This window comes from Perissodus microlepis, chromosome 13, assembly GCF_051167445.1.
Source record: "Perissodus microlepis isolate ML-2025 ecotype Zambia chromosome 13, ASM5116744v1, whole genome shotgun sequence".
Taxonomy (NCBI): Eukaryota; Metazoa; Chordata; class Actinopteri; order Cichliformes; family Cichlidae; genus Perissodus; species Perissodus microlepis.
Genome location: NC_140473.1, coordinates 19,927,983 through 19,955,879, shown reverse-complemented (window position 1 = coordinate 19,955,879; position 27,897 = coordinate 19,927,983). Strand labels below are relative to the sequence as shown.

The following is a 27,897-nucleotide window of genomic DNA, read 5'->3' as shown; positions in this document are numbered from 1 at the left end:
GAACGAGTCCTTGGCAGGAACAGTAGGAGCTGAGTAAATCCACAAAGCGACAAAGGGAGCAATGCATGGGCAAGTCTGTATTTTACAATTCAAACAGGAGATCAGACAAAGTGAGAAATGGCATGAATATGCATCCCATCAAAACCAAAAACAGAGTGTTGTGAGCTGGCTGTGTAGCTTGCAGTTCGCACATTGCAAACGTCATGCTCTCTAGTCTTAATGCAGTTCTCATGTTAGCATTATCACAGTGTTTTTTGTGCATGCTGTTGTGGTTTCTGCTTTAGCATTAAAGATATTTGTTATTGTGTTGACACACTTCTCATTTGAATCTCACAACTCATCAAAACAGGTGTTACGTGTGTGTGTGTGTATATATATGTATATGTTATTACATTATTACATTATCCTGGGTATTACAAGGTTAGATCCCCTTTTTCTTCAGTGGTGCAGGGAGGTGCTGGAAACATTCCTCAGATAATTAGTTCCTTATTGACATCATAGCATCCCATAGTTGCTGCAGTTTTTGTTATCCATTTATTCCAAAGGTGCTCTACTGGACTGAGCTCTGTGGAGGCCACTGTAGTGTAGTGTTTTTCCAATCTTCTGTTGTGCAGTTTGTTGAGTCAGTGGGAAATGTAGCCTCAGTTTCCTGTTGGTAGGTGATAGGAGTGGCCCCCGGTGTTGTCTTCCGCTGCTGCCCATCTACATCAAGGGCCAGTGTGTTGTGTGTTCACAGATGCTCTTCTGCATACCTCATTTATAACGAGCGGCTGACTGAGTTACTGTTGCCTCAGCTCAAAGTAGTCTTGTCGTTCTCCTCTGACATCAAAAAAGGTATTTTCACCAAGAAAACTGGATTTATTTTCTCCTTTTCAGACTGTTCACCGTAAAGCCTACAGATGGTTGTCCAAGAAAATCCCAGTAGACCAAATCTCTTAACGAATGTTTTCACCACCTTGTGCTGATTTGATTGAAAACACTAATTCAATGCTCTTGATGAGTTGTGAGATACAAGTGAAAAGTGCAACAACACAATAACAAATATCTTTAGCAGTGAAGTATAGAAACCATAGCAGGATGTATAAAAACAATGAGAAAGGCTAATGCGTTACTGATTTGAGAATTGCATTAAGCGCAGTGAGAATGACTTCTGATTTGAAATTTCTTTATAAATGGATTGCATTAGATCCAAGTGAAACTTTGTGGAAAAATGAGATACAAGTCAGGCTCTGACGCACATTTGACACAAAGTCTCAGCATTTCTTGTGATTTACAGTTACCTGACGAATAATAAGCCTCTCCAACTCTTTAATGTGGCACTTATCAGTGGTGTTTTAATGAAAACACATTTACACGACAACGTTGTACAGCTCATCACCACACACATTTTAGAAAGTTATTTGGTCCAGCATACACCGGTTATTACATTTTTTTTTTTTCAAACACAGCCAGCTTTAACATTACATGCACATACACACATCCTTCTGGCACTTCTGTGAAGCTAGATAACACTTAGCCCACAGTAATCGCTTATGCCACATCCTGCAGCCACCATTTCAATCCAGAATCATGGGAAGCGGAACATTTTTACCACATTTTGGTGCTTAGTAATATTGTTATTTCTGACATTTTATCTGGAAATAATAGCGGTACAACTCTTGCAAAAAAGCTCCTGATTAGAGCAATAAATCTACAGTGGTTTGAAAGCACCTGATAAGGGTATAGAAGTACTGTATATATGCTATTTGTGTGAGTGAATATATAGTACAGCAATTAGTAATGAAGTCCTGAGGTCAGTCACTTGAAATCTTTAACATGTCCAAAGCTATCGCTCATCAAAATGCTTCAGTATTACATCCGTCTCACAGATAGCGACAGACATCTGTGAGACACTGTGTGGAGATGATAAACCGGTACATAACGCACAAACACACATGAAATGAGTCTGACTAATTTCATGTTATCTTTTTGTAATAATTTACACGCAGTTAACGTTTGGGCAACATTTTTTCTTCCTGACGAATCCAAATGAAAGGCAAATATTTCTGACCTAATGGCTTCACAGTATTCCCTTCTTTATCATTAACATCTTGTTTTCTCACGTCTACATATTATGTCTATATGTATGAGCATTAATGGAAGATATCAGACTTAATTCAAAAGTAAAAAGACACAAAACACTCACATGTTTGTAGTAAGACCCATTGTGTTCTGGTTTAAGTTTTTTAAGGCTTTAAATGCCAATCAGATGTCAAGATTTCTGGCTTTAAGGAGCTTAGCCATACTTTTTTCTCCAAAATAGCAATCTATTGACAGTGACTGGGATGTTTTATTATTATTTATTAACAGATAAAATTAACGCCTTGCAATAGACTGGTAAGCTGCCCAGGATATACCTCATTTTTTACCCTCTGACATCTGAGACAGACTCCACGCTGCAACCGTGATCTGGATAAGTCGAATATATTAGAAAAAAGTCTATTGTCCATCTATTAATGGTCTTGAAACGTGTTCAGAAACTCACACTAATAGATGTAGTGTTGATACACAGTGACCCATAATAATCACTTAGATAGTTACTGCACAGGGATAATGATAGAGAGCTGGACTTTTTTTTTTTAGCATTAACATCTCTGCAGTAATTGATTATTTAAATAGGAGCAGGCTGACACTATTAAGAGCTCCAGTCAAACCTCAAATGATTGAATCTTATCGTTTTTAAAATGTGCATAAAATGGAAACGGGGATTTTTAATTTTTCATTCCCTAAAGAGTTAAAATGAAAAATTCTGTCCTTACCCTTGCATAATAGAAAAAAAACCCTCTATGAAACACAAGTGCTCATCAGTAGCAAGAGTTGCTTTGCATTTCCTGTGTAAATGATGCAAAATGCACAATTTGTGTTATTAAAACAAAATCCATCTAATGGTCCAATTTACTTTCATTGTTTCAGCTCGGAGAGTGTTGCCATTGAATGCAGCACGGTGGCAGACGGCTTCTAAAATGTCTACGTCTATATTTCACGTCGACATTATGATACACTTAAAGTGAATGGCAAACTACACAACAAATCTGTGGATATCAAATATTGTAATCAAAGGAGGAGTTGACAAACATTTGACACGACAGAAGAGCCGGCTAAGATTCAGAGTGTTACTTCGGGGTGAACAATACTACAACATTCAGTGGCTTTTTCTCACACACACACAGGCAAGAGTAACGGCGACAACAATGCTTTGGATTAGTGAAAAAGATTAATAAGAAATCACAATCTTGAGTGTCAGTAAGAGTGTGATTATGGACATACACTCACAGTAATTTGTAAACAAAATATACACAGACGTACAGTACTGCACTTTCTCTAAATCTACAGTGGAAGTAGAATTCTCTGTTTTGGTTACAGTCATTAAATTTCATTCATATATCATTGGTGTATTTTCTTTTAATACAATCTATTTCATGTATTTACTAATATTTACAAAATTCATCTGTGAGAGCAGAGAATCGTTTATTTTTTCAATTTGAAATCAAAACTAAAATGATTATTATTTATGTGTGTTGCTGACTTTATAGCTCTCCTCAAAGTGCAAGAGTGTGACGGGGGGGGGGGGGCAATTCGCTCAGCAACTCTGCTTTACCAGCATAAAGACTGTCATCATACCAGTATATGAATACACACTTTGAACCATGCTGATGGGACAAGCACGCACCGACATCTTTCACTTACAGTCTTCATAACACGTTCCAGCACAACAATAAAGTGTTGACCTTGTCCTTGTTAAAGCTACAGACAGCAGTGTTATAGCCTGGGGGGTGTTTTTGGCTCATTTACTGATTGACAGTTGAACATATTGAAACAACAAATTTTGGTTATTTGTCCACAACAGAATGATTCTTTGTTTGCAAATGAACCCGTATAACAGCATCAAAGTGGCGCTTGAACTTTACTTGTTAGTCTTTCATAATGGCGTGTATGCCTTTACACCAATTAGAGTTTGAGAATATGTGAATTAAGCTCTTGTAAGTACAATCTGTTGTACAAATCAAACGGCATCTTCACTGTTACTTTGTATTGAATGTAGACTGTACTTCCCTCACTTTTGCTTTCTGGTCTTTAGGAAAAAAAAAAGTTTGAAACAAAGTTTTCAGGGGCTTTAAGAAAGTTTCTTTCTGTCGTGTCTAAACTCTTTAGCGTGGGATGTTGTGAACTGGTGGCGTACTGCAAATCATTTAGCACATTTAGCCTGATGACTAATCACTATTGTCTCGAATTTTTAACAGTTATTAACTGTATGTGTCTTTTTGTTCGAGGCAGGTCAGCTTTCTTTATATTTAGTTTTCCGCTCCAAAGTAAGAAGCTTCATGGTGTTTGGTTTAACACATTCCTCTCAGATCAACCAATGGGATACACGATCAGGTTAGCATAAAGGTGTAATTCAGGTGTAAGAGTGCTATAAAACACATTTATAGAGCTACAGTGTGACAGCAGGTTGTTAGAAACAGGCAAAACCTGCAAAGGGAGACATTTTTTTGGTCTGTATTGTGCTATGTAAATTGTCAGTCAGTGAAAACAAGTTGGGAAAAACCTTTTGGAAATGACAAAGATTAGGAACACACTTCTAGTCGGTCATTCTGATGAAGAATTGGTTTTCAGCAGCTCGGTTTACCGTTGTGTGATTTGTGAGGACAGAGAGTTATCCACTGACAGAGTAAAATTTTGGGACGTGCATTTTTCAAAAATGTGCTGAGAAATAATGTTTGGTGAAATGTGCCAAAAACAACTGAGAAAATATAATAATATATAATTTGTTCAAACATTTGTTTTGTTAAGACGTTTTATAAGCCACCAGTGATTTAGTTTTTACTTTCTGGACCTAAATGCTGCCAAGGAATGTTACCCAAATCCCTGTCCATTGGCCAAGATTATACTCATTGCCTAGCAACACTGGCTCATTTAATCGAGGAGATTTGAACATGTTCTTCCTTGCAAAGCTAAGTACACTAAAGCGTAATGAATCACATGATTATGACGAGTTTCCTGCCAAAAAAAATTGTTCTTGGTACAAAAACGGGACGCAGATGTGACAGCATTTGTTGTTAGAGTTGTTGTTAAAGACCCTGAATGCCTGTTTTCTAGTCTATTAATTGCTTCCTTTGTATAGGCCTTCCAATCCTACAGAAAAAGTCACATATATGTGTACCAATCAAGATTGGGTAATATTTGGTAACAGTTGTGGAGTTGTTAATTTCTGTGGTCAAATAAAATCAACACCTACACACACAGTTAACCTGAGTTCAAGAAGCAAACTCTTTGATAAACAAAACAAAACCTAGGAATGTTTTCCTAGCTTTAACTTTATTGCCGTTTATTTCATATTACTTATTACAATTAAAAAAAAACTGGAAGCAGGAACTTTTTAAAGACTTTTTTTTGGTCTTTTCTGGGAGGCTGTGGAGCTGTGGCACACTGCTGGGTGTGGCTTTATAGCGACTGACAGTCTTTCTCTCATAGGTACAATATGCAGCAACACAACACATCTGAGTCACAAAAGCCATACATTTACATCCTCTGGCTCAATGTCGCACACACAAACGGCAGTTTCCACTTACTAAATACACACGTACAAATTTTCAAAACTCACCTGGAGCAGAAATCATTTTCACACCGAACAAGTAAACATCACAATCGAGATTCTTAACGCATGCAGCGTGTGAACACACCTTATTCCTGGTTTACTAAGACTTTGTTACAGGTGTTTTTGCAGAGTGTAAATATTGAGCTACATGTAGCCTTTCAGCCTGACGGTTATGGGGTTTGGACACTTTGTGCAGAAGTTTCATTCAGGCTTGTATAAATAATTTAACTCGTTAAAACTTGAAGCTGACATCATTTAGGAGTGAAATCTTCTTGCTTTTCCTGTGCCATCATTCAGCTCTGCTTGTGAAAAAGCTCCTGTTGACAAATCCTTAGTAAATCTGCGGGGTTAATGATTGCAGTCGAGTCTCATGGCTCACGATTATTGTGTAGTATGCAGTTGTGTGTTAATGAATATTTACAGAGCCACAAAAACCACTATAGGAAGAGAGAAATAGGCTTGGCACTGCTTCAGTATTATCACATAGACACAGACTGCAAAGTCTGTAAGGTTGAGCGTGAATGTATGTGTGGGGGGGGTTGTGTTAAGTGTTTTTGTTGTGAGCTCCTTCTGTCTTCATCAACCTCCTCCTTCTCTTCCTCACTGCGTGGGGGAGCAGTCGTCTAGATCAAGCAGCTCTCTGACCAGTCTCTCACCAAACTGCGCTCGACTGTAGCGTTTGACTGTGTAGGCGTCAGACATCTTGTATAGGATGTATGCGTTGTTGATGGCAATACTGATGCTCAACCAGAACACCTGCTGCCATGTCTTGTTAGGCTTGTGGAAGATGAAGTACCTGTGCGGAGAAATGAGCCGGTTACTGCTGAATCTCTTTACAAAGATGTAAATAATATGCTTTCGTTTGACTATCTATAGTTATTGTCCAAAAACATATAGGCCCAACACGTTTTTTCAATTTTGTCTCTGGGTTTTTAAATCAAACAATCAAGATGTGATCGAAGTGCAGACTTTTAGCTTTAATTAATTAATGTTAACTTTTTTTTACAGTCATACATAGTCCTCCATTTTTTTTAGAGGCTTAAAATTAATTGGACAATTGACGGATATAGTTTTATGAACGGGTGAACACGTTTATTCCAAGTGTTGAACTTGCACGTCGTTTTTTTTATATGAGATCCAAAGCAATTTCAGTGCAAACAAGGGCCAAATCAGCAGGTTTAAAAAGAAGAAATGACCTGGATAGCTCAGTAACACCAAAAAATACCACAGACGTAAACTAAAAAAGGACACAATCATAGAATTATTTCCGTAGTGGAAAAAAAACCAACAACTTCACAACATCTAACCAAGTCAAGAACACTCTTGAGAAGGTGGATGTATCGTTGTAAAAGTCTACAATCAACAGATAACTTAATGAATGAAAATACAGTGTTCACAACAAGGTGCAAACCACTGGTTACAATCAAGAACAAGAAGGCCAAATAAGACTATACAGGAAAACATCTAAAGTTTGCAAAGCTCTGAAAAAATATATTTGGACAAATTAAACCAAGAGAAAAGTATTGAGCAAGACAGAACAGCTCATGATCCAACCTCATCTGTCAAATATAGTGGAAGTAGGGTCATGTATGGCTGCCAGTGAAACCAGGTCACTAGTGAGATGAGATCAGATTCAAATTCAGACAAATGGTGAAAAATTGATCGGACAGTGCTTCACAGTGAAAAGGAATAATGGCCCAGAGCATACTGCAAGCGCAACCCAAGAGTTTATCAAAGCAGAGAAGAAGGATATTCTTCAATGGCCAAGTCAGTTACCTGATCTCAATCCAATAGAGCACGCTTTTTACTTATTAAATTCAAAAGTGAAGGTAGAAAGACCTGAAGGTGGCTGCAGTTAAAGCCTGGCAGAGCATCTCATGGCAAGAAACTCAGTATTTGATGAAATCCATGGGATGTAGACGTCAGGCAGTCATTGACTGCAAAGGATTTTTATCCAAATAATAAAAACAATCACCACATTTGAAATAATTTCAGTCTGTTTAATTACTTTGAGCCTCGGAAAATCGAGCACTACGTATAAAAATGTGTGTAAAACCCCAAAATCTAATGTAACACTTTAGTCAAAGCCCCTGAATTAAAGCTGAAAGTTTGAAAACATCTTGATTGTTTGATTTAAAATCCACTGTGGTGTAAAATATTCTTGGTAACAAGTAATGTTGTGTAAAACGGCGCACATACTTGCTATACTTGTCGTCGTATTTGCAGATGTAGCTGAGGTGTGCCGCAAAGGCCTCAACAGCCAAAGGACACGGGATCTCCCCACTTTTCCTCTTAATGATCAGCCCTGACGCAAACACAGTGAGAGGCAAAAACTAGACCCATTTAAACTAATTACCGTATAATTATTGGCAGTACAAAAGTAAAATCCATCAATTAAGTACTATAAGCACAAAGTGAAAAACAGTCACCCACATATACACGCAGAGGGGAAAGGAAAATCAATGCCGGATGATAACAGCCTAACTTTTCCTGCTTCACTGCAGCACTCTTCACTCAAAGAGCACAAACGCAAACTGCAACCTTCATTTAGAGTTAAAACCTAACAAAACTGGATAATGAAGAGTGGATTATGCTATAAGAGGAAGGGAATATCATGATTTTTGGCGCCTCCTGGAAATGGATTATCACGGATTAGAAGCTCGCACTGATTCTCCGTGACATAAATGCTTAATGATGTGCCAGTTTCTCTAGATGGTGACTTGCATCCACAAATGACAGTACAGTTAGCCAAAGTTTCCCCCAAAAAACTCCTAATTCTTAATAATGACAACAGAAAGTCTTTGCTTTTGTGTTTTTCTACTAAAATTAATGGATTTTGTGCACTGAAATATTAATAATTTCTAATAGTAAGCTCCTTTTATTTAATTCTAGGAAAAACAAAGTTTCCTGTAGTGGGGAAATGCTTTGGGAAATGATCTTCTTACCTTTTTTTGTTGGGGAATAGGCATTGGCAAGGAACCTAAAGTGTCCTTTGTTGTACCAGCTGATCAGCGACATGCTGCCTTTCATCATTATGCGAGACTGGCCACGCTGAGCAGGCGTGGAGCCACAGACCAGCATGCTTTGCGGTAAGCCTGTACAGTCGCTCTTCCTGGTGCTAAGCAAACCACAGCAATAGATATCTGGAGAGGGACAGAGACAAATAGGATGATCGTGGCAAATCGCAAAAACTGCAGTTCCTAAAATGGCCACTTGAGGGTAAAACCACGTCATCAACTATTAACGAGGCGTTAACCCAGAAACATTTGCAGAACTCTGCTGCAGAAAACAAATACATTTTAATTTGAAAATGCAGTAGATATGATTCATTGTCTTTTCCCTATAACTGGGCTGTACAAGACAGGGAGGACATGCATAAAAAAAGAAAAAGAGTCAAGTTTGGATTTTATGTTCTCCCATTCTTCAGGGTTGAAGCAGATGTGCTCCAGGCAACAGTCCTGTTTACACCTGACAAAGATAATCACACCATTTCATACCAGTGACCCCACCCATCTGTCCAACCATCTGGAAATAGTACTCATGGGTGGTCTTAAAGGTGTAGGTGCGATCATCCTTCCACAATAAGTATGCAAAGTCTTTGAAACTGTCCTTTCCTGGACATTTGATTACTAAGAATCTGTAAATTGGGGTTGCTCTAAGGTTATCTCCGACGATACAGGTGCCAGAGCTTTTCCGCAAAACAGCTTAGGGAATCTTGCAGTCATCATTTCTCCACTTTTGAGCTGTTTCCATGGTTATTTGAGGAAGGGTTGTTTGCCAAACTGCAAAGGTCTCTAATGGCAGTTCCACCTGCTTTCTGACTCCTGGAGAACTTGCAGTTTGAAGCCTCTTTTTGGTTTTCGACAAGGAGAATATACTGTCATGATAAAATGGACAATGTTGCAGTAGAAATAAACATGTTTACATTCTCTATGGATAATTTCCCCCATTCATAGCCAATGTCTGGAGGTGAATTTTTGTATAACCCACCCATATATATTGTACTAAGGCTTAAAATGACTCATAATTAAGGGCGAACCACCTTGGGATGACATGTTGCTGCAGGCACAGCTGGCAGCTATCTGCTTTGTGCCGCCTCAATTTATTTTTACTGGACCTCTTCATTGTGCTTGTGATATTCTTGCCTTTTGATGCATTTTGGACACAATTATCCGACAAACTGGCTTCTGAGCAGAGAATTGTACTAATAGACAGTTTCTCAAAATACTTCTGTTGTATAAAATGAATGCTTTTTGTTTTGCAGTCTTGATTGGACTAATCAAATCTGTCAGTTAGGGCTTTTGGGAAATTGCTATGGGCATTAGTCATTTTATCATACTACACTAAATTATTGAGTGATTCTTTAAGGGAAAAAAATGAGTCAACAATTAAAGTCAGGAGTGATTGTTAGTTGCAGTGATTTTTGTGTATCCCTTTCTTTCCTGAAACTTTCTCTTTTTTTTCTTCCATTGATGAGCAGACACAAAACAATCATCTGGCTGACTGCCGCTGATTTGGTCTCCATTTGCAAACTGATTTCTATCTGTGTAGTACATGCACGCACATGTACATGTCCACAGTAAGTACTGCAGAGTAATATGGAGTAATTACCTCAGCTAATTAATCCAGCAAGATAAATTTGAAGGAAAGATGTCAGACGATGCATTCACAGGCTCAGAATTGGGTTTTTTTGGGCTGATTCAACTAATTAGAAAAAGAAAATGATGATTATATCTGCAGTCTTCATTTTCTTGACATAATGAAGCTCCGCTTGGTTGAGTTTAAAATTGCCAATTATTCTTCAGCAAAAATACAAAAAAAAAAAGTAAAAATGAAGGAGGAGCTGTTGAGCTGAATGTTTATTCTCTGCTTGCATTGATTGTGTTTAGCTTTTATAGCATGTTCACATTATCCCACTTTCAGTATTAATGTAAAAGAAGCAAACAAAGTAAATGTATATTTTCATATTAAAATAAAAATGTATAATGAGCACAAATATCAGAGTATCACAGCTGGATTGACAGCATTAAAACATTTAAATCCCAATATCTCCGAAACAAAAGCATCGGTTTTATGACTCCCGCTGATGAACTGCCACAGATTATGAATAAAACATACTGAGAGTGACTCAAACACTGTCAGGTGTTTGAATGAAGTGTCCGGTAAAGTGTCTACTTTACCTGTCTATTGATTTTTCAAGCTCCAACAAGGCAAAACGCTTAATCTTTCATGATTTACTATGCAAGTCAAAACGCAATAAACACCCTTTTGCAGTGCATTGCAGACCTGTAAGGATCGATGTCGAGCACTAGTAAAAAACACATCCATCCTAACAGTCATGACAATTCTTTCAATTTTTTAATGCTACACTCACATTAGGAAAACCAGTTGGAGACTGGTACTATCAAACTTGGCCACTCGTAGTCATTTGCCACTTTAAAGAGACTTTGCTGTGTCTGCTTCAGTCTGCTATTGGTTTGTCACAGAATTGCATCAAGTTGGCAAATACATGCAATCTTTTTATGATAATACAGGGATCAACTGTGTCACATTGCCAAAAATCACAAATATGTTGCATATCTACCTACACAGAAATTCACACAAACTCATTAGTTGCTTACATTCAAAGTCCAGGCTGAACCTGGCTGGACGCAGTTGCTGCTAGACAGCAATTTAACTGCAAAGTCGCTCGCCAAACTTGTTTTTATCTAGCAAATACAACCAGCAACTATTTGAGTTGACATCTAGTGATGTTTCGAGCACACCTGCTCTTAATCAGATGATGGTCTGATGACCAACGTCACTAGATGCAATAAATAAGGAATCTGGAGTTCTTCAGTGTGTGAACTGTTATTTCTTCTTCTCTGTCACATTTTTTTTTGACTCAGCACCTGCCCAACAGGATGACGAGGGTGTGCGTGGATTCTTCTTTGTGACTCTGATTGACTGCAATGTGTTGCCTGCTTTTATAAAATAGATGGCAATTATTTGCAAACATTAATCAATCTGACTGAGTGAAATTGCAGACACTCTCAGACAGATTGGCTGTTTGGAGACGATGCAATCGCCTTATAATGTTCCACACTCAAAGTTCCTTTAACTCAGATTAGTTAGCTTAAATGCTAGTTAGCTTTAAAAAAATACATAATTTGGGGGACTGACAAGTTTGGTGAAAGCACTGTTGGGAGAGTAACAAAGGCATCTGTGTAATTTAGCAAGTTCACCTTCAGTATACGGATAAGAGATGAAAAAATAAATTATTCGACATGCATACTGTCTGGCTTTGTAGTTTTATCTTAGAATAGAATAGAGAATACTGCTGTCCTGTGTGTGCTGTTTCGCCTGGGGATGGTATTATCACACCATCATTAAAAATGAATAACCACATTTTTTAAAATGCAAAAAGGGGAGGTATGGAGAGATGGAGATAGATTACAAAGTGTACAACAAAGTAACAATTAGGGAAGGGAAAAGAACAAGACCAAGCAAAGAACAAGCAGCAGACATAATCTGCTGCAGAAACTTCTTTGCATACCTTGTTTGCTGAATTCTGTGAAGAGGCTGAGGCTCGTGATGGATGGCCCAGTGAAGATGATGGCGTTTTTTCCGGAAATGTTCTGGCAGAGCTGCTTAGCCACAAGGCTGTGGAGCTGAGGTTTGTTCTTCAAGGTGGCCAGACCATCTGTACCCTGGCCATCTTTCAGATGGACTGCGATCTGCAGAAGAGGGGAGGATTAAGTCAGGACGTGTGGATGCAAACATTTTTACTTTTCTAGCTTACAGAGGCTGCTGTCTAAACCCTAGAGAAACTGTAATGTTCAATTTACAAAATTGCAGTAGAGACTTTGAATTAAAGTGTATCCTGAGGGAGAAAATACTGTGGAACTGAAATAAAAATGTATTCGGACTCATAAAACATCGGGTTACATTAAGATGGAGACTCCAGCATGAAATATCAGGGGTATAAGTACAACACTAAAGGTAATGCCAGTGGCATGAAATAATATTTTGGTGTTTCTTTGGATATTCTGTGAAATTTCAAACCAAATGTAGCTGGTTTGATCTGTGAGTCAAGCTACTGTCACACCTGACTCTACAGTGGAGATTTGAGGAGGCTTGTTTTTCCAAGATGAGAATTACCCCTTTAAAGCCTGAACCATAAAATAATTGGCAGAAAAATGTAATTTTTGTGGATCAAAATTTCCTTAAATATCTCAGTTTCTGGATTTATTTTCATGATCACCCACTTCAAGCCATGAATACTTACATGAGTACTTCAAATCTGAGCAGTAGTTATTGAGACATGTTGAGCTACAGCACTGTTGAGCCACCACTCATTTATTTAATATACTGGTACGTCTTTCATATTTGCTTCCAAGGAGGAATTGAAGGAATTATGAAAACAGAAAAATGCTTTCTCATTTTGACTGACCATACAATACCATCTGAATAGCAACAGCTTCATTTTTTGGCACGTTAATGAGATCAAACACACTGTCAATGCAGTAAATGCACACCTAGACAGAAAAACACAATCATTATCAGTCATGAACTGGCCTCCCCAGATTCTGGACCTCAACATAACTGAAGCAGTGTCATCTTAAAAGAGAACGTAATAAAAGGCAGCCAACATCCAAAGACGTGCTTTGAATGTCCTTCAAGGAGCCTGGAGAACTATTCCTGATGACCACTTAAAGAAATTAGAAGACCTATATTGTATTTACCTGTATATTTGCACACGTTTCAATAAATCGCTGCACCTACTTCCCAATTTCCTCTGAAAATATAAAGAAACGAGGGGCGGCTCAAGACTTTTGTACAAACTATAGATCAATGCAAGCTGAGCTTTACCTCCTAGTTTAACATACATGAAGCATTTGTAGATATGATTCCGGGAACATGATGCAGTCCTTAGGGCCCAAAGAAAGCTATTATCAAGACTGAACAAACAGAAATGTACACCCATACATGGCTCTGTGTGCCTTTTGAACTTTCTACTATCGTTTGGGAGCTGATTGGCATTAGCCTGATTAGCTGGCATCTACGCAAGACCCATAGCTATTAAACTAAGTGGCCTGTCCATGCGTTTGTGCGTGTGTGGTTTGTGTATCCCTGTGTGGTACACTGGCTAATGGAATCTCATTGATTCACTCCATTAACTCATTTTATTTCTCTGATTTTTCCCCCCCTCTCCCTCGACGCAATTCATTTAGACACAGAATTCAATGGAGACACACGTCAGTGTACAGAGGACTGGTGAACACTGAGTGACTGCCAAACGGCTGCAGTCACCGTGAATGCTAATGCTTATTTGTTAAATGGATGGGATAATGGAATACGGCTTTAAATGACAGGCTCTGTGATGCTTCTTGCACACAACTTGTTTTAAACGGTCAGATTACAAGAAAAATAATGAATGGCTTGATTATTTTATTTTATGTAAAGCAATTTAACTAAATGAAAAAGAAAAAAAAAAGAAGGGAAATTAACATTCTGTGTAGGATACTCCTCACTCCACTAATGCTATTCTGGCCTACTTCCAGGCTAAAGAAGGAAACACTTACCCTTTAGTGTACACAGTTGTATGCCAAATGTTGATCTCATCATAAAAAGTATCTGACTCTCAAAGTTGTATTATTGTCTTCTTGTTCTTACAACCCAACTGTCCAAAAAGTCTGGTTCAATTTGTGCATGAGCAGAAAAATGTTGGCATGCTCTACTGCTAATCTCTGTGCATTCTGTTTCTGAAGTTGCACAAGTATTGGTCCAATCTTGTCTTGTCTCTCTAATGAGTCTTTATGTTGTTCTCTCTGCTTCTGTATATTTTTCCCCTCTATTGAAAGTGTGAATTATGCAACTGAGTTTTATTCAATAGGTCGTTTGATCCTACTCCAGATCACGTGTTTACATTCTTTAACCATCTTGCTTTTCTCTCCTTAAACAGCTGTACTCATGAACATCCAGCCCTTGAAAGTCGTTCTGATATTTTGTCGATTTTTTCCATTGCAGCATTTTTTCTCTAACAAAATCAAGTGATGGAGGTTCTCAAACTTAGATTCGGCCTGCCTCATTTCGGTCTGCCGTTTATTTACTTTCCGGCTCTTTGAAACGTCGCTGCAAAATGTCGAGGAAAAGCACCGAGTTTTTTTAAATGGACTAACAATGAGGTGGAGTTGTTGCTGCGAGTAACACAAAAGTACAAAGTTGCAAAAGCGAGTGAGAGTTAAAGAATTTGAAGAAAAGCTATCTGGAGCATGTACAAACTGTTATTAATCTTTAACAGGGCTGTCAAAATTGAGAGCAAATAAAGCTGCTGTATAATGCCCTTCGCTATCTTTGTTTAATTGGTCACATGACTGCATCACATGACTAAACATGCGTCATCGTTTTCGAAAGTCTCGAAAATCAAATGTATGCGTTTTCGAGAGCGTTTTGAGAACGGGGTTTTTCCTTCGGGAAAAACGCTGTTTCAGTGTGGACGGGAGGCCAAAACGGAGAGTAAACGATGCATTTTTGAACAAAAACGCATTAGTGTGGATGTAGCCTTAGATTATAAGGAGCGTGAGGCAATTTGAATTTTGGGTGTCAGGAGTGATTTGTGACACCAAGTGTGAAAGGTTTACAGGACGGCAGTGACATTTGCTATGATTCATGGTTTAGAGACAGAAGGATGCTGACAAAGAGACAAAGGACTGAACCGGAGATGCTGGAGTTGCAGGTGCTCATTTAATTCTAAGTGACCATAATATATGTATAGCAGAGCATTGAGGAGCTTGGAGATGAAGTTAGAGAGGCAAGGCTGAGATGGTTTGAACATATGAAGAGGAGGGATAACGGATATATTGGACAGGGGATATTGAATATGGAGCTGTCAGGCAGGAGGAAAAGAGGAAGACCAAAGAAAAAAATAATGAATATAGTGAAGGAGGAAATACAGAGGACGGTGTGAAAGAGAAGGATGTTGGGTATAAGGGGTAGATGACCCGCAGTGGCGACCTCTAAATTGAGCAGGAACAAGACTTTCTTGTTTAAGGGAAAATAAAATACATACTGCATTTGTGTTTGATCTCCTTTATTTTTACTTTAAAACCCAGAAGACTTTAAAAACGAGTTCTCAGCCTTCATTGTTGGTGGTCAGAATAAGATTTAGGTTAAGTAACGGTTGGGGTTCCTATTTACTTGATGACATAGCTATGGTGATTGTTGACCAAATAAACCAAAAAACAAACAAACAAACAAACAAACAAGTTTCACCCAGTAAAACTCTTCCTCTAACAGAAGTGTTATGTCTGAGTAAGTAGGGCAGTCTTTCTGGAAATATGTGTTGATGTTGAATTTTTAATGTCGTTTTTCATTGCTGTGAGCACAAGTGAAATTCCATTCATCTCCACTGAGGGAGCAGAAGCCTTTAACTAATAAACTGTAGCTGGGTATCACTGGTATTAAAAACATGGTCTCCTGTCAAGTATACCAATGCAAATGTTTGTGTGTTTGCTTGCGTAAGCTTGCATGTGTGTGGGTGGCTGAATGTGGGTGACCTGCACAACATGCACACTATGATTAACACTGAGGAAAGCTGATGCATAAAAAGTGCATCAAGTTTAGCAAAAAAAACTGCACAAACAAAATCTTTTGGGGCATGTTCTCTCTTGTTTTCCCCCCTGTATAATAGAGTTGGACAGGTCTGTTAGTCCTTCCATGCAGGGTCTCAGTTAAATGGGTGTATTACATAACCAACCGGCGTAGGAGTGGAAGGTTGCAGTAAGGATAAGGTTGTTAGTCAGAGCAGCTCTGCCTGCCTGAGATGTGCCTGCTTGAGCTAGTAGCGCTTCCACTCAAAACCAACATCAAAAGACAATATTTTTTACCCAGAAGGCTTTTCATGTGATCCATTTTAAACTAAACCGTGCAGTTTGTTGCACATACATTTACCAGTATAAAAAAATATATAATAATTTTCTGTGAAAAGTAATAGATTGAATGCTAAATGATGCAACATTCAAAGAATAAGATTTGAAATCTAGCGAAGATCAAAACCTCTGATATTTTCATGAAAGCCTTTCTTACTTGACTTCAGGCACGCTCGAGACTTCTGTATGCCATATTTAATAATACAAATTTTATATTTCTGCCATGAAGTTGCAAAGCAGCAAATCTAAATAGAATCAAAGCAGACAAAGACGTGCAATCATTTCTTTTTCATCTCCTCTAATGTAATTTTTCACTCTCAAATCACACCTGAAACAATTGTGATTCTGAAGGAAGTTTCCCACCTCCGTGTCTCCAAATCACATACAAACACATCGAGTATTGTGTGCAGATACCTGACAGATAAAACCGGTGGAGGTGCACTGTCGGACCCAGAGGCTGAACTTCCTCTTCTTTCTCTTCCTCAGCTCTCTTTCTGTACAAGTGGCGATGAACACTGGGTCCTCATCTATCAAGGGCTCATGAAGAACCTGAAACATGGGTCTAAGTGAATTTTTACATACATACATTGCATAGCCTCATCAAAAGAAAAAAGGTGCTAATGAACATAACTAGTTTTCCCTTGTGAGGCTTCCTGTGTGAGAGATAAGAATGAGATTGTGTATGATTTAATACCACACCAAGAGTTTAAAGAGAGAAGGCGGCCAACTGAAGATTCTCGCAAGTCCTGTATGTGTTTGAGCGTGATAGTAAAAAAACAAAAACACTTTGTCAGCAGAAACATGTTCTCACTCGTGCAGCTCTGTTTGCAAACCCCTCCGAAAAATAACTTCTGCCTTGTCACTTTCACTTCATTTTGATGTTTCATCTTCACGTTGTCCATACCTTTTACACTTATGCATTATAACTTCCTTCTCTGCCTGGATTCATCCAAACAGTGGAAGCCTTTTTATATTTAGTTTTCTTTTTTAGCATGGATGATTCTCCATTCAAATGAAAATAGACAAAAATATATAAAAAATAAAATAAAATCCCCAAATAAATAAGGTGTGACTAACTTTTTCTCGGAGTGGCAAAAATAGAGAGAGAGAGAGAGAGAGAAAAAAAAAAGATGTGTTCATTTGTATAAGAAGAAAATTCAGGGTGCCCTTAGAAACACAATTTAACACAAAAAAAAAGAGTTAAATATACTCATTACTCATAAGTTCTTTAACTAAAACTGATTTTCTTTGCTTTCTATGACACTAAGCTGAATATATTTGCATTCTGGACAGCTGTCAGAACTGGGTTTGATATGAAATGTACAGTTGTTACAAACTGATTTTTATTTGTATGTTCTATATTATTTCCTCAAAGCCCACAGTCATTAAATACTAGGATGAATGTGCAAGTCTCCCCCCCTTATTTTCCTAAATACTAGGATGAGTCATATCAGATACTGAAGAGGAATTTCCAAACGGTGAAAGAGAAACAAAGAAAGTATTTTAAAAGCCAACAGTCATAAATCCAAAGATACACATTGGTTTTGATACTTGGCAAATATTTGCATTTTAAATTTCTCAGGGCTCTCCCTTCCTCCGGTGTTTTCCCTGCCTCTTCTTCCCACCCAGCCCATCATGATTTGACTAACCGAGTGGCGACCAGCACCTCCGTGCTGCTCTAGCAACAAGTCATTTTCCAGTCAAATATGGAATCACGGAGTCATAAAAGTTAAAAATAAATGAGGCCATCTAGACTTCGGATGGATGATGTCACCCAGACCACAACAGCCTAAGAAATAATTCATGTTGTAGCTGCGGCACAGCTGCACAGTGACTTCTTCTCTCATCTTATTACAGCTGAAACCAAAGTGATTACATTTCAAAATATGTTTGAAGTAAATCATTTGTCTGAGAAAATAAAACCATTCATTTGTTCACCGTCTTCGAGTGAATGTCTTCTAATGGCTTTCTGAATAATTATTTTACACTTGCAAATCAATACAGCAGCAATAAAGCAGTCCAGACATGATCTGAGCGAATGCAAAACTAACCCCAGCTCAGACCTAATGGACATAGAATATGTGACGCATCACTGTTAGAAGTATCTCGGGGAACATGCTAGAGTTTATTAGAAAAAAAAAAACAGAGCGCATTTTTTCCCCCATAATTCTTCTCTACATGATAGCTGTTAGATGCAAACTATGTCTATTTTCAATATTGCATTGCTAAGCTACTCCTACATTTACCTGTCTGGGAGCTGACCACCTAGCTGTTACCCATGTATATTAGTGACCTCTGAAATGGGTCTCTTGATTTGTTCTCCTGGAGAGCTGAACAATGACTGTTTCCCCACTGTTGGAGTTGCACTATATTCAATTTAGTCTAGTTCAATTTTATTCATGCAGCAGCAGTTCACAACAGCTGTCACCTTGAGGGCCTTACTCCATACTCACTGGAGAGGCAGCTCAAGGACTGCGTGGAGCCCAACAACAGCAACAATGCCAATCTGTAGGCGTCTTCTTAACCCCTGGTTAAGAGCCTGGTTCTGCTGAGGCCTCTTCCTGTCAAAAGGGAGTTCTTCCTTCCTACTGTCACCCACTGGGATCGTCTGATTGTTGGAAATTTCTCTTGAGTATTTTGTAGGGTTTTTACCTTGCAATATACAGCCCCTTGAAGGTACTGCTGAAATAAAACTGAACTGAAAGGATCGAGCTACCAGGCTAGCAGCAACATAACTAAAAAATAAAATACTTAAATACAGCCCATTTAAAACCATTATTATCTGCCATTCAGACTTCAGCAACTACACTTGTTTCTTTCCCTCTTTCTCAGCAGGCAGTCATTTATTGAGAAGATTGCTTTTTCCTTGCCAGTGGAGCTACAGTTTCAGACTGTCTGTATTTTCTAGTCCACTCTGAGAGACTATCGGGAGCAGAAAATACAGAAAATGAACTGATAAAACAAACTGGCCTAGATTCACATAAACCCCGTCACTGCCAACGACACTCACTTGCTGACCTCGCTGGCTCAGTTTTGTCATTTTTAGATCTAAGTGTTTAGAGCTCTTTAGCATGAAAACACACTTCACCCAACCAGTGATTATTGCTGCAATGAAATAAAGAGTAAAATATTGATATTTAAACTATTTGCACAGATGAATTAGATGTGGATGATATATGAGGAGGGCATTGCTTTTAAGTGCCTGTGTTCCCAAATGCTCCCATCACAGAACTGACATCATCTTTCATATTGAAGATGATGTTGTAGCACTCATACAGTAGAAAGACAACAGCAAATAAATCAACTTGTTCACTTATTTTTGAAAGCAACCCCAGTGTCCTGCGTAAAAGACTGAGAATATTAAGTTGCAATATTTTAGCTATTATTATGAAAGAAAGAAAAGCCCTTATAGGAACTGTATGCAATGCCGTATCCTCTACTAACAAATACTTTAAGAGTAAACTGCATCTTATGTAAGATCTTTGTTTTTTGCTTGAACTCTGGGAGCAATCAGACACATTTTTAATGTTACATTTTCATCTGATTTACGTAAACAAGGTCGTGGTAAATTCTGCTGTGCCTTTTTGCTCAAGAAGAACACACCTAAAGAGGAAACTGATTCAAAAGCTTCCTCTTTTTGCTGTCATGTCAAAATAATACAAAAAAAATTAAGTTAAAAAGGGCACAGTGGTGAAAGATCAGTTTGATTTTAGGCAGGCTGGTTATTTGGGGTACTTTTAAATCTCCAGTGATGCAGAGTGATGAATTCATCCAGAGAAGAAAGTAAAGTAGGAAAGTTGAAAAAAAGTCCAGCCCACCCAAAATAGAGAAACAAGGCTTGCGCTCCACTGGCCTAGTTGCATAAATGTGGATCGGATACACAAGTTAAGATTCCTTTGCAGGGGAAGCCTGTGTAAAACAGAGTGCGTCCCCATATATATAGTCATCGTGTAGATGGCTTTTCAAACAGAGACTCATTGCTGGAGCTATGAGCTGGTTTGCAATACTTGAAGCATTCTTAAAAAATTTACTCGCCGATGCACATCGGAGTGTGAATGCGAGTGAATGTTAGATAGAAGCACTAAAAAAAGCCTTAGATAAAGTGCTTGTGTGAATGCACGAGTTGTATAAAGCACTTTCAGTGCTCAGTGAGAGTAGAAAAGTGCTATATAAGAACCAGTCCATTTACCATATTTAAACATATCCTCCAGTGAAACTGCAGCACTGCATATAGCTTTCTCAGCTATATGGCTGGCCTTGTGATTTGGTGCTGTATAAATACATATTGAATTGAAAACAGTCATTCAACAAATTTCTCTTTTTCTTTACATCTAAAACTAAATAGCTCAAATGATTTTGTCAGAGAAGAGATAAACTAATTAAATTATAACTGAGACAATCTCTTGGCATACGCCTTGATCTCACCATTGTTAGCACCTACATGCAACTCATACCCTACCTACTGATTACTGTCCTCTTCCTTCTCGTTCTGTATCTGTGTAAATGTGTTATGGCTCCAGGTCAGAAAGTTAATATTGCACTGGAACACATAAACATGCTGACACAGCAAAACTTCGATGTGGATGACCGAAAAGTGATTTCCTCAACATCATCACCTGTAAATGACTTCTGGAACTTTGGTCGTTTCTTTTTATACTACGCAATTCATGAGGCATAATAAAATGTAGCTGTGCTGTTAAAATGTGGCGCTCCTAAAGGCAAGAAGAATCTGTTGCCAGCTGAAAGAAAGCATCTAAAAATATCAAGAGAGGCTTGAAGAAAACACCACCTGTCGCAACGCACACACCTGTGTTTGTGATGGTCTGAAAGTGCAGCTGAAGGACTGCTGCAGCGAGTCCAGGAAGGGCTGGATCTTGTAAAGGCCCTGGTTGCTTCCTTGTGATGGCCGGAAAGCCACAATGTGGAAGTACTTGAGGATCTTCTCAAAACGCGACTGACTCATCTTCAAGGCGATGCTTTGGTTGCTGAAAAAGCCCGAGCTCCAGATGCTGAGCACTGACTCACAGCGGTGCACACTGGTGGAGGTGACAAAGCCCAGGAACGCTTTCATTTCCTGGGCCGTGACGGGACGCCAGCCTTCGTCTGAGCCGAACCGCTCCTGAAACTTCTTGGCATACATGTTAGTCTGAGTGACCATGTTTTGGATGCAGTTGTCCGGGACAAAGAGCTGGAAAAAGTCCAAGGCTGTAGCGGTGGCCGGCATCTTTTGAGCAGGTCCTGTGTTGGGAAAAAGGACAAAAGTGAAATGTTATGACAAAAGAAATTATGCTGATTGACAGACAGAATCGCACATGGGATAAGTCACACACAGCACTGTCACTTACGCCCAGCTTTTTAACTTTGGTACGAAGCCTTCAATTTGATTGACTTTGCTGAGTAGAAGGGTTTTTTTGACACAATAAAATATCATTTTGTTGAGCTGTCATCTTCAAAGCTGTGTGGGATGCACACAGGCTCATTCTTGCTTATATAAACTCCAGTGACATCTCAAAAGAATCTTGAGAACAGTAACGTAAAGCATCAATTAATTTTAGGTGTTACATTGTAGCAAAAAACACCCCAAAAAAACAAAAAATCAGAGGAACGCAGTACACTTCGTGCATCAGCAGCTTTTGGGTATGAATGTCATAAGCCCAGGGCAGCAGTTAGAAAGTTTACATGACCTGACAGCCACCACACTGTGATGCCAGTCAAAGTGTGGCATTTCTATGCTTGCGGAAGGCTTCAGTGTCTTGTTGCTTTTGTGTTACGGCAGGCAATAAGTCAAAATCACGCTTTAATGTTTGCGAGCCATGAGCCATTAAAAGACATCTGCACTATTTCAATTAATTTGACTGATGGTTTTGTTTACACAGAATGATTTGCCTTTTTATTAATGAAATTTGAATGTATCTAAACCTGTGGAATAACACAGAAGCTTCACTTCATCTGTGTGTGGTTGTAAAGTTTGTGTTATCAGTGTACAGTGTTTAGTCCTTATAATGTACTACTTAAATCTATTGAAAGTCTATGTTAACAAGCAAGAAACTTCTTTTTTGAAACTGCAGCATAAGAACAACTTAAAGAGATGTCTAAAAGTGTAGGCCTTGGTCACATAGGCAGAGAGAACAGGTGGCTGTGAAGTGACAGTGACATGAACCATGCTAATTGTGCTGATGATCAAACCACTCACAAGAAACTTGTCTGTGCAGCACCGTATATCCCTTTTAGATCAGTTTCACCTAGTTACTGCCAGCAACCTCTCACTAACTGGTTGAGGTATGCACAATTTTCCCTAGGAAACGGTGGTTGCTAAGAAGTCGCCAACTGGTCTCTATGCCAGACTGTGGCCTATGTGTGACTGTGGCTAACAGCTTAAAGAATAAACATTCAAAATAACACTCACGTGGCCAAAATTTCAAGTAACAACACTGTTTGAGTTGTTTTTTCCCACTACTTTTAGACATTGTAAAATACAGGGAATACCCTTAATATGGTCTTCACAACACACAGCTCTACACACATGCTGTTCAAACCTTCTGTTTGTCAGGTGCTGCCAATCTTAAGAGAGTTAGCCCAACATAAGATAAATAAGGACACGTTTAAACTGTAAAATATGGAGATGGGACTGATCCATCCTTTAAAGTACTGAACGAAAACTTAAATTGTTGGCTTAAAGTAAAGAAGCACTGACACAATTAAAATAACTGTATTTACAAACATTAACATCAAAGAATTGTTAAAAGCAATAGATAAATGCTCAAATATGAAAAAAAAAAAAGGTTCACCAGCTGCGGTATAAATGTTTGAAATGGCATAATTAATGAATTAGCAGCAAAACTAGCTAAAGGCAATGGATAAATAGGTAATTTAACTAAAATTAATCAACAAAGAATCAGAGCTGTTTTCTAAAATGTGCTAATGGCAGCAACAGTGAAGCGTAGTCGGGACTTTTCTGCCTGACCTAATTATTCTCCCTCGCTGGTTAAGGACGAGATAACATTTATCTCCCATTTAAAAAGCTCTCTGTCCGTCTGCCTTTGGATGTAGCTTTGGAGCCACACGGTCGATACTCAGTGCAGTTAACTGGCTTTGGTTCACTCTCAGGTTGTTGGATCCATGAGAGGTAATTTGGACTTTGAGCAGAACATCTTTTGGCTCGATTGAACAGCACAATCTCATTATCTCAGAACAACATAAAAAAAGGCTTTTACTCTCCCTTCTCAGGCCCTGTGTAGCTGGCTGCAACTAAAATAATGAAAGCTCTTTTCTTTGCCGATTTAACGATAACACACACGACTTCAACCTATATAGTACACCGTTAAAAGTGTGCAGGAGGACAAGACATGAAGTGTAGAAAAGACAGAGTGGGATACAAGCACGCCCACTCAGTTGATGCTTGCAGACAGGACACAGAAGTAGCCAGGGCACAGCTCAAAGATCAACTCATTCACATCCAATTAGACTTGAAAGCTGAAGGTAATATTCAACATGACTTCCAGTCCACCCCTGAATAAAAACATCAGACGTTCAGACTGAAGATCTACTGAGGCAAAATGATTTAACACGAGTCATCTCAGAAGGGAGGTACGAATACAGCGTGAGGAAGGACTCGTCATTTTCCTGGATAATAGAATTGTCTCATCTGCTGCTGCTGAGCAAACACAACCTTCCTCTTTGAGTAGCCCTGCCAGCTCATCGTCAGTCCAGGCCGCATCAATCAGATGAAACAGGATTAATCATTTACATAACTCGTCTTTCAGCTGATGCTAGTCTATGTGGCAGTCCTATAAATATCGATTTCCCACATTGCTCAAAAGAAAAATCCACCTACAGTGCACACACAGACAGGTATAATCCCTCGCGATTATCAGCTGTTGTGGTATTTCCATTGTCCCAGGACAAACATCTGTCTCGTAGAGCTTTTATAGCCATGGATTTAGTAGGAGAGATTACTGTGTATTTGAAGTGCATCAACCCTTACATAGACTAAATGTGTTCTGAGTTCAGTTTTTAGTGGAAATTAAAGAGACAGCACCTAAGTGTAATTTCTCACCACCGCGACTATTGATTAAAACTTTTTTTGACTTACAAATAATCCAATATCTACTGTCTTTAAGCAAAAACGTTTTCATTTGTATTGTTTAGTCCAATTACTTCAGCATTCTACCTTTATGTGATTGATAGAGAATATTATGTATAAATATAATAAAATGCATCTTTGTCTAAGTGTTTTTAAATGGCTGAGAGATCTCATGCAGACAAGGTAGAAATACACAGTCAGGCAGATGAACCGACATATGGGCAGGAGCAGTAATCTTTCAGTAAGCTTCAGCAAAGTGAAGCAATAAATAGTTCTTTAATTCCCTTCGACATCATGATAAAGTGCTTATATAATCTAAGAGCTACGGTTCATAATCTTTGGTCTGGTCATTTGCCACCCGCCTCGCACTGCAGGGGCAACCATCACAAACTCATTTGAAGACAGCATATTACATATGAACATCCTGTGTCAGCACACACTGACTGACATAGAAATGGGCAGGCAGACAGACGGGCACTGACCGACTTTGCCGAAACGTCATTCGTGCCATTAAAATCTGCGGAGACGCACATTTATGCAGACATGCTGCTCAGGATGGAGTCATTCTTATCTGTTCGGGCTGATTAAGTCAGAGTACAGTCTTGGCTACTTGAGGTCTGAAGTGTGATTATACGCTCTGGCAGTACTACATCCACACTTTTAATCATCCCTACCCTGATACAGGATGGCGGGCCTAGAGTTGCAGTGGCTTGTGCAAACAGACACTGACTGCATTTTTAACAAATCAGACCAGACCATACAAACACACCTGCTGCCACCCTAGCTTAAGTCAACAAAGTCACAACAGCTAAATAGAGTCAGACAGTCCAGGATGTAGAGGTACTGAACATCCTCTAACATTTGTGCCACAGCAAGAACCTCTTATGGTACCCCAGCTCAGTGCAGCTTGGTTCAGATTATTTTGGGTGCTTAAAACAGACACCACTTTATATCCAGGCTCAGATTATCCCAGAGCAGGATTACTAAAGTTAGCTGGATCTGAAGAAAAAAAAAAAAGAAATCCAGAAATAAATGTTATTTAGTATGTGTATGTGTCTTTTTTTTAGTATTCTGTTTATTGGAACAGGCTGTTTCTTGAACCAAATAGCTCCAAAACAACATTTAAAAGCTTTATCTCATTTGTTCATATGTGTTTTTTTTTCTTTTTTAATGATCATGTAGTACATTTCGGTGTTTGCTGCACTGGAACAGCTTGGGAACAATTCTTTGCAAACATCGAGTGCTGTTCACTTACTTTGCAGTGGCATCTTGGCAGGTCATCTACAGCCAGGGCTTTTTATTCATTTGAATAAGTGTGTTCCTACTAGGTAGTGTGCCAGCACACTGGGGCTTGGTCCGTATCTACTACAGCCATATGCCGATTCCCCTCCAAGTCTGCAACAGTGCATCCTGTCACGGTGGAAACAGGATGGCATTCCCACAAATCGTTTTGGCTTCAGCGGAGGCAGGAAAGATGGACAAGAAGAACCAATCCAAACATAGCTTGACTGAAAGAGCTGCACTATAAACCCCAAACCCCACTCTCTGATCTATAATGGACTAAATAAATAAATACTGTTCTTAAGACTGACAGTCTAATGGTGTGTTAGAGAGGAAGGAGCAGTGTGGGTGCACACACTGCTGTTTAACTGTCACGATTCATGCACACAAATGTCTCCCCTTTGCGCACGCACACACACAAACAGACCTGCAGAAGTGTGCAGTTAAAAAGGAAAATAACCGAATGAATAAATCAGGATTCTCTGAGCTTGTGTCTCACATTTAAGCTGTTGGTACCAGTGGACAAAGGCTGGCATTTGTGCATTAGTTCTGCATGAATGCACACACCTACATAGCATCAGAAGGCATGCATGCTAGGTTAAGTTGTGGCTCTACAAAGTGCATAGATATTTCTTGTTATGCACATTGAGTTTATATGCAACAAAATGTGCCATTTATTTATTTATTTTATTCTAAAATGTGCACATAATACATGTGCATGGAGCCAGGAGAGGCTTCATGCCGTTTCTCTAAACGAAGCAGCTCTGAAACATGAGCACATACACATAAGACAGCATGTCTACAACAGCACCAAGGGGTGATGCATCAAAGGTTAAGCCTTTGCCATTAACTTAATAAAGCAATTAACGATGCATGTGTCATGTTTCTCTCTGTTACTCTCCTCACTACACACAAGCAAGAAGCGCACACATACAGAGAGAGGGGGAGAGAGATAAAAACGAGAGCAGTATTCAGTTGTTTTAAAAAAAAAGCAGTAGTTGCTTTGTGGCTGTTGTGACAAACAGAAATGGCCTGCCTGACCTGAAAAATGTGAACACGGACTGCACTCCTGTCTGTGTCTATCCAATCACTACACAGCCGTGAGCATTTGCTCCCCACCAGTACAAAAATTAGCCCATCCATCGTGCCTCACCGTATGTATCATTGTACGGCGGGACCGTGACATCCTGCAGAGTCTCCGTCCAGCCCTCCTCCTCTGCCTGACTACGGGATAGGGAGCCGGGGGGTCCTGCTGCGCTGCCACCTCCTGTCCCCCCGCTGTGTCCACTCTCCTTATCGCCTCGTTTCTGGTGGTGATGGTGGTGGTGGTGCTGCTGCTGCGGTGGCTGTTGCTGCTGATCCTCCTCACCTACCTCGGCTATGTAGTTATCAGAGTCGGAGTCTCCGGAGGTGCTGTAGAAGGGATTGTCGCTGCTGTCGTCCCCGGACTCGCCGAACACGTCGTCGGATATCTGCAGGCTCTCGTACCGGGAGCGGGCCGCTTCCAGGAGAGACAGCGCCTTCCGCCCGCACTCCGCCATCTCTCTCTCTGTAGTGATGCTCCTCTCTCCTCCCCCCTTTCTCTTTCTTCCACTCTCTTTCTCACCCTTTCACTACCTCCTCAGTGGCGTGCAAGTGGTCACGATCTTGCAGGAGCAGAAGACGTGTTTGCCTTCAGTGTGGCGATCACACCCTCTCCTGTGTTTGGTATGAATTATGATCCACCTGCCGTCCCGGCTCGGATGCGGAGCCCGGTGGTCAGCAGAGTGTAGATCCGGTGGCAGCTGTCCGCTTCAAGGGTACTGGAATATTTCCGCCCCCTTGCTCTGCCCACAGCGCTGCTCACTGGGCAAAATCATCAATAGTTTTGGCTCAGCATCCGGGTTGAGAGACCAGCGAGTTATTTATCCACTCCGAGGAATAGCGAGAGTAGTGGCTGGCACTGAATCACCTGACGCCGTAGCACTGCACTGCCAGCCAATAAGATT

General features: G+C 39.5%; 1 protein-coding gene across 1 annotated transcript; it reads right to left on the bottom strand.

Moving 5' to 3' along the window:
* Positions 1-64: 64 nt before the first annotated feature.
* pgbd5 (piggyBac transposable element derived 5) lies at positions 65-27,790 on the bottom strand. The gene is made up of 7 exons (XM_084947840.1): positions 27,063-27,790; positions 21,353-21,783; positions 16,960-17,094; positions 12,171-12,351; positions 8,581-8,778; positions 7,835-7,940; positions 65-6,431 (listed from the first exon to the last, which is right to left on the bottom strand). Exons 1-7 carry the CDS (start codon positions 27,448-27,450, stop codon positions 6,236-6,238), a joined length of 1,635 nt encoding a protein of 544 aa, XP_084803966.1. The 5' UTR covers positions 27,451-27,790; the 3' UTR covers positions 65-6,235.
* Between the last annotated feature and the right edge of the window lie 107 nt (positions 27,791-27,897).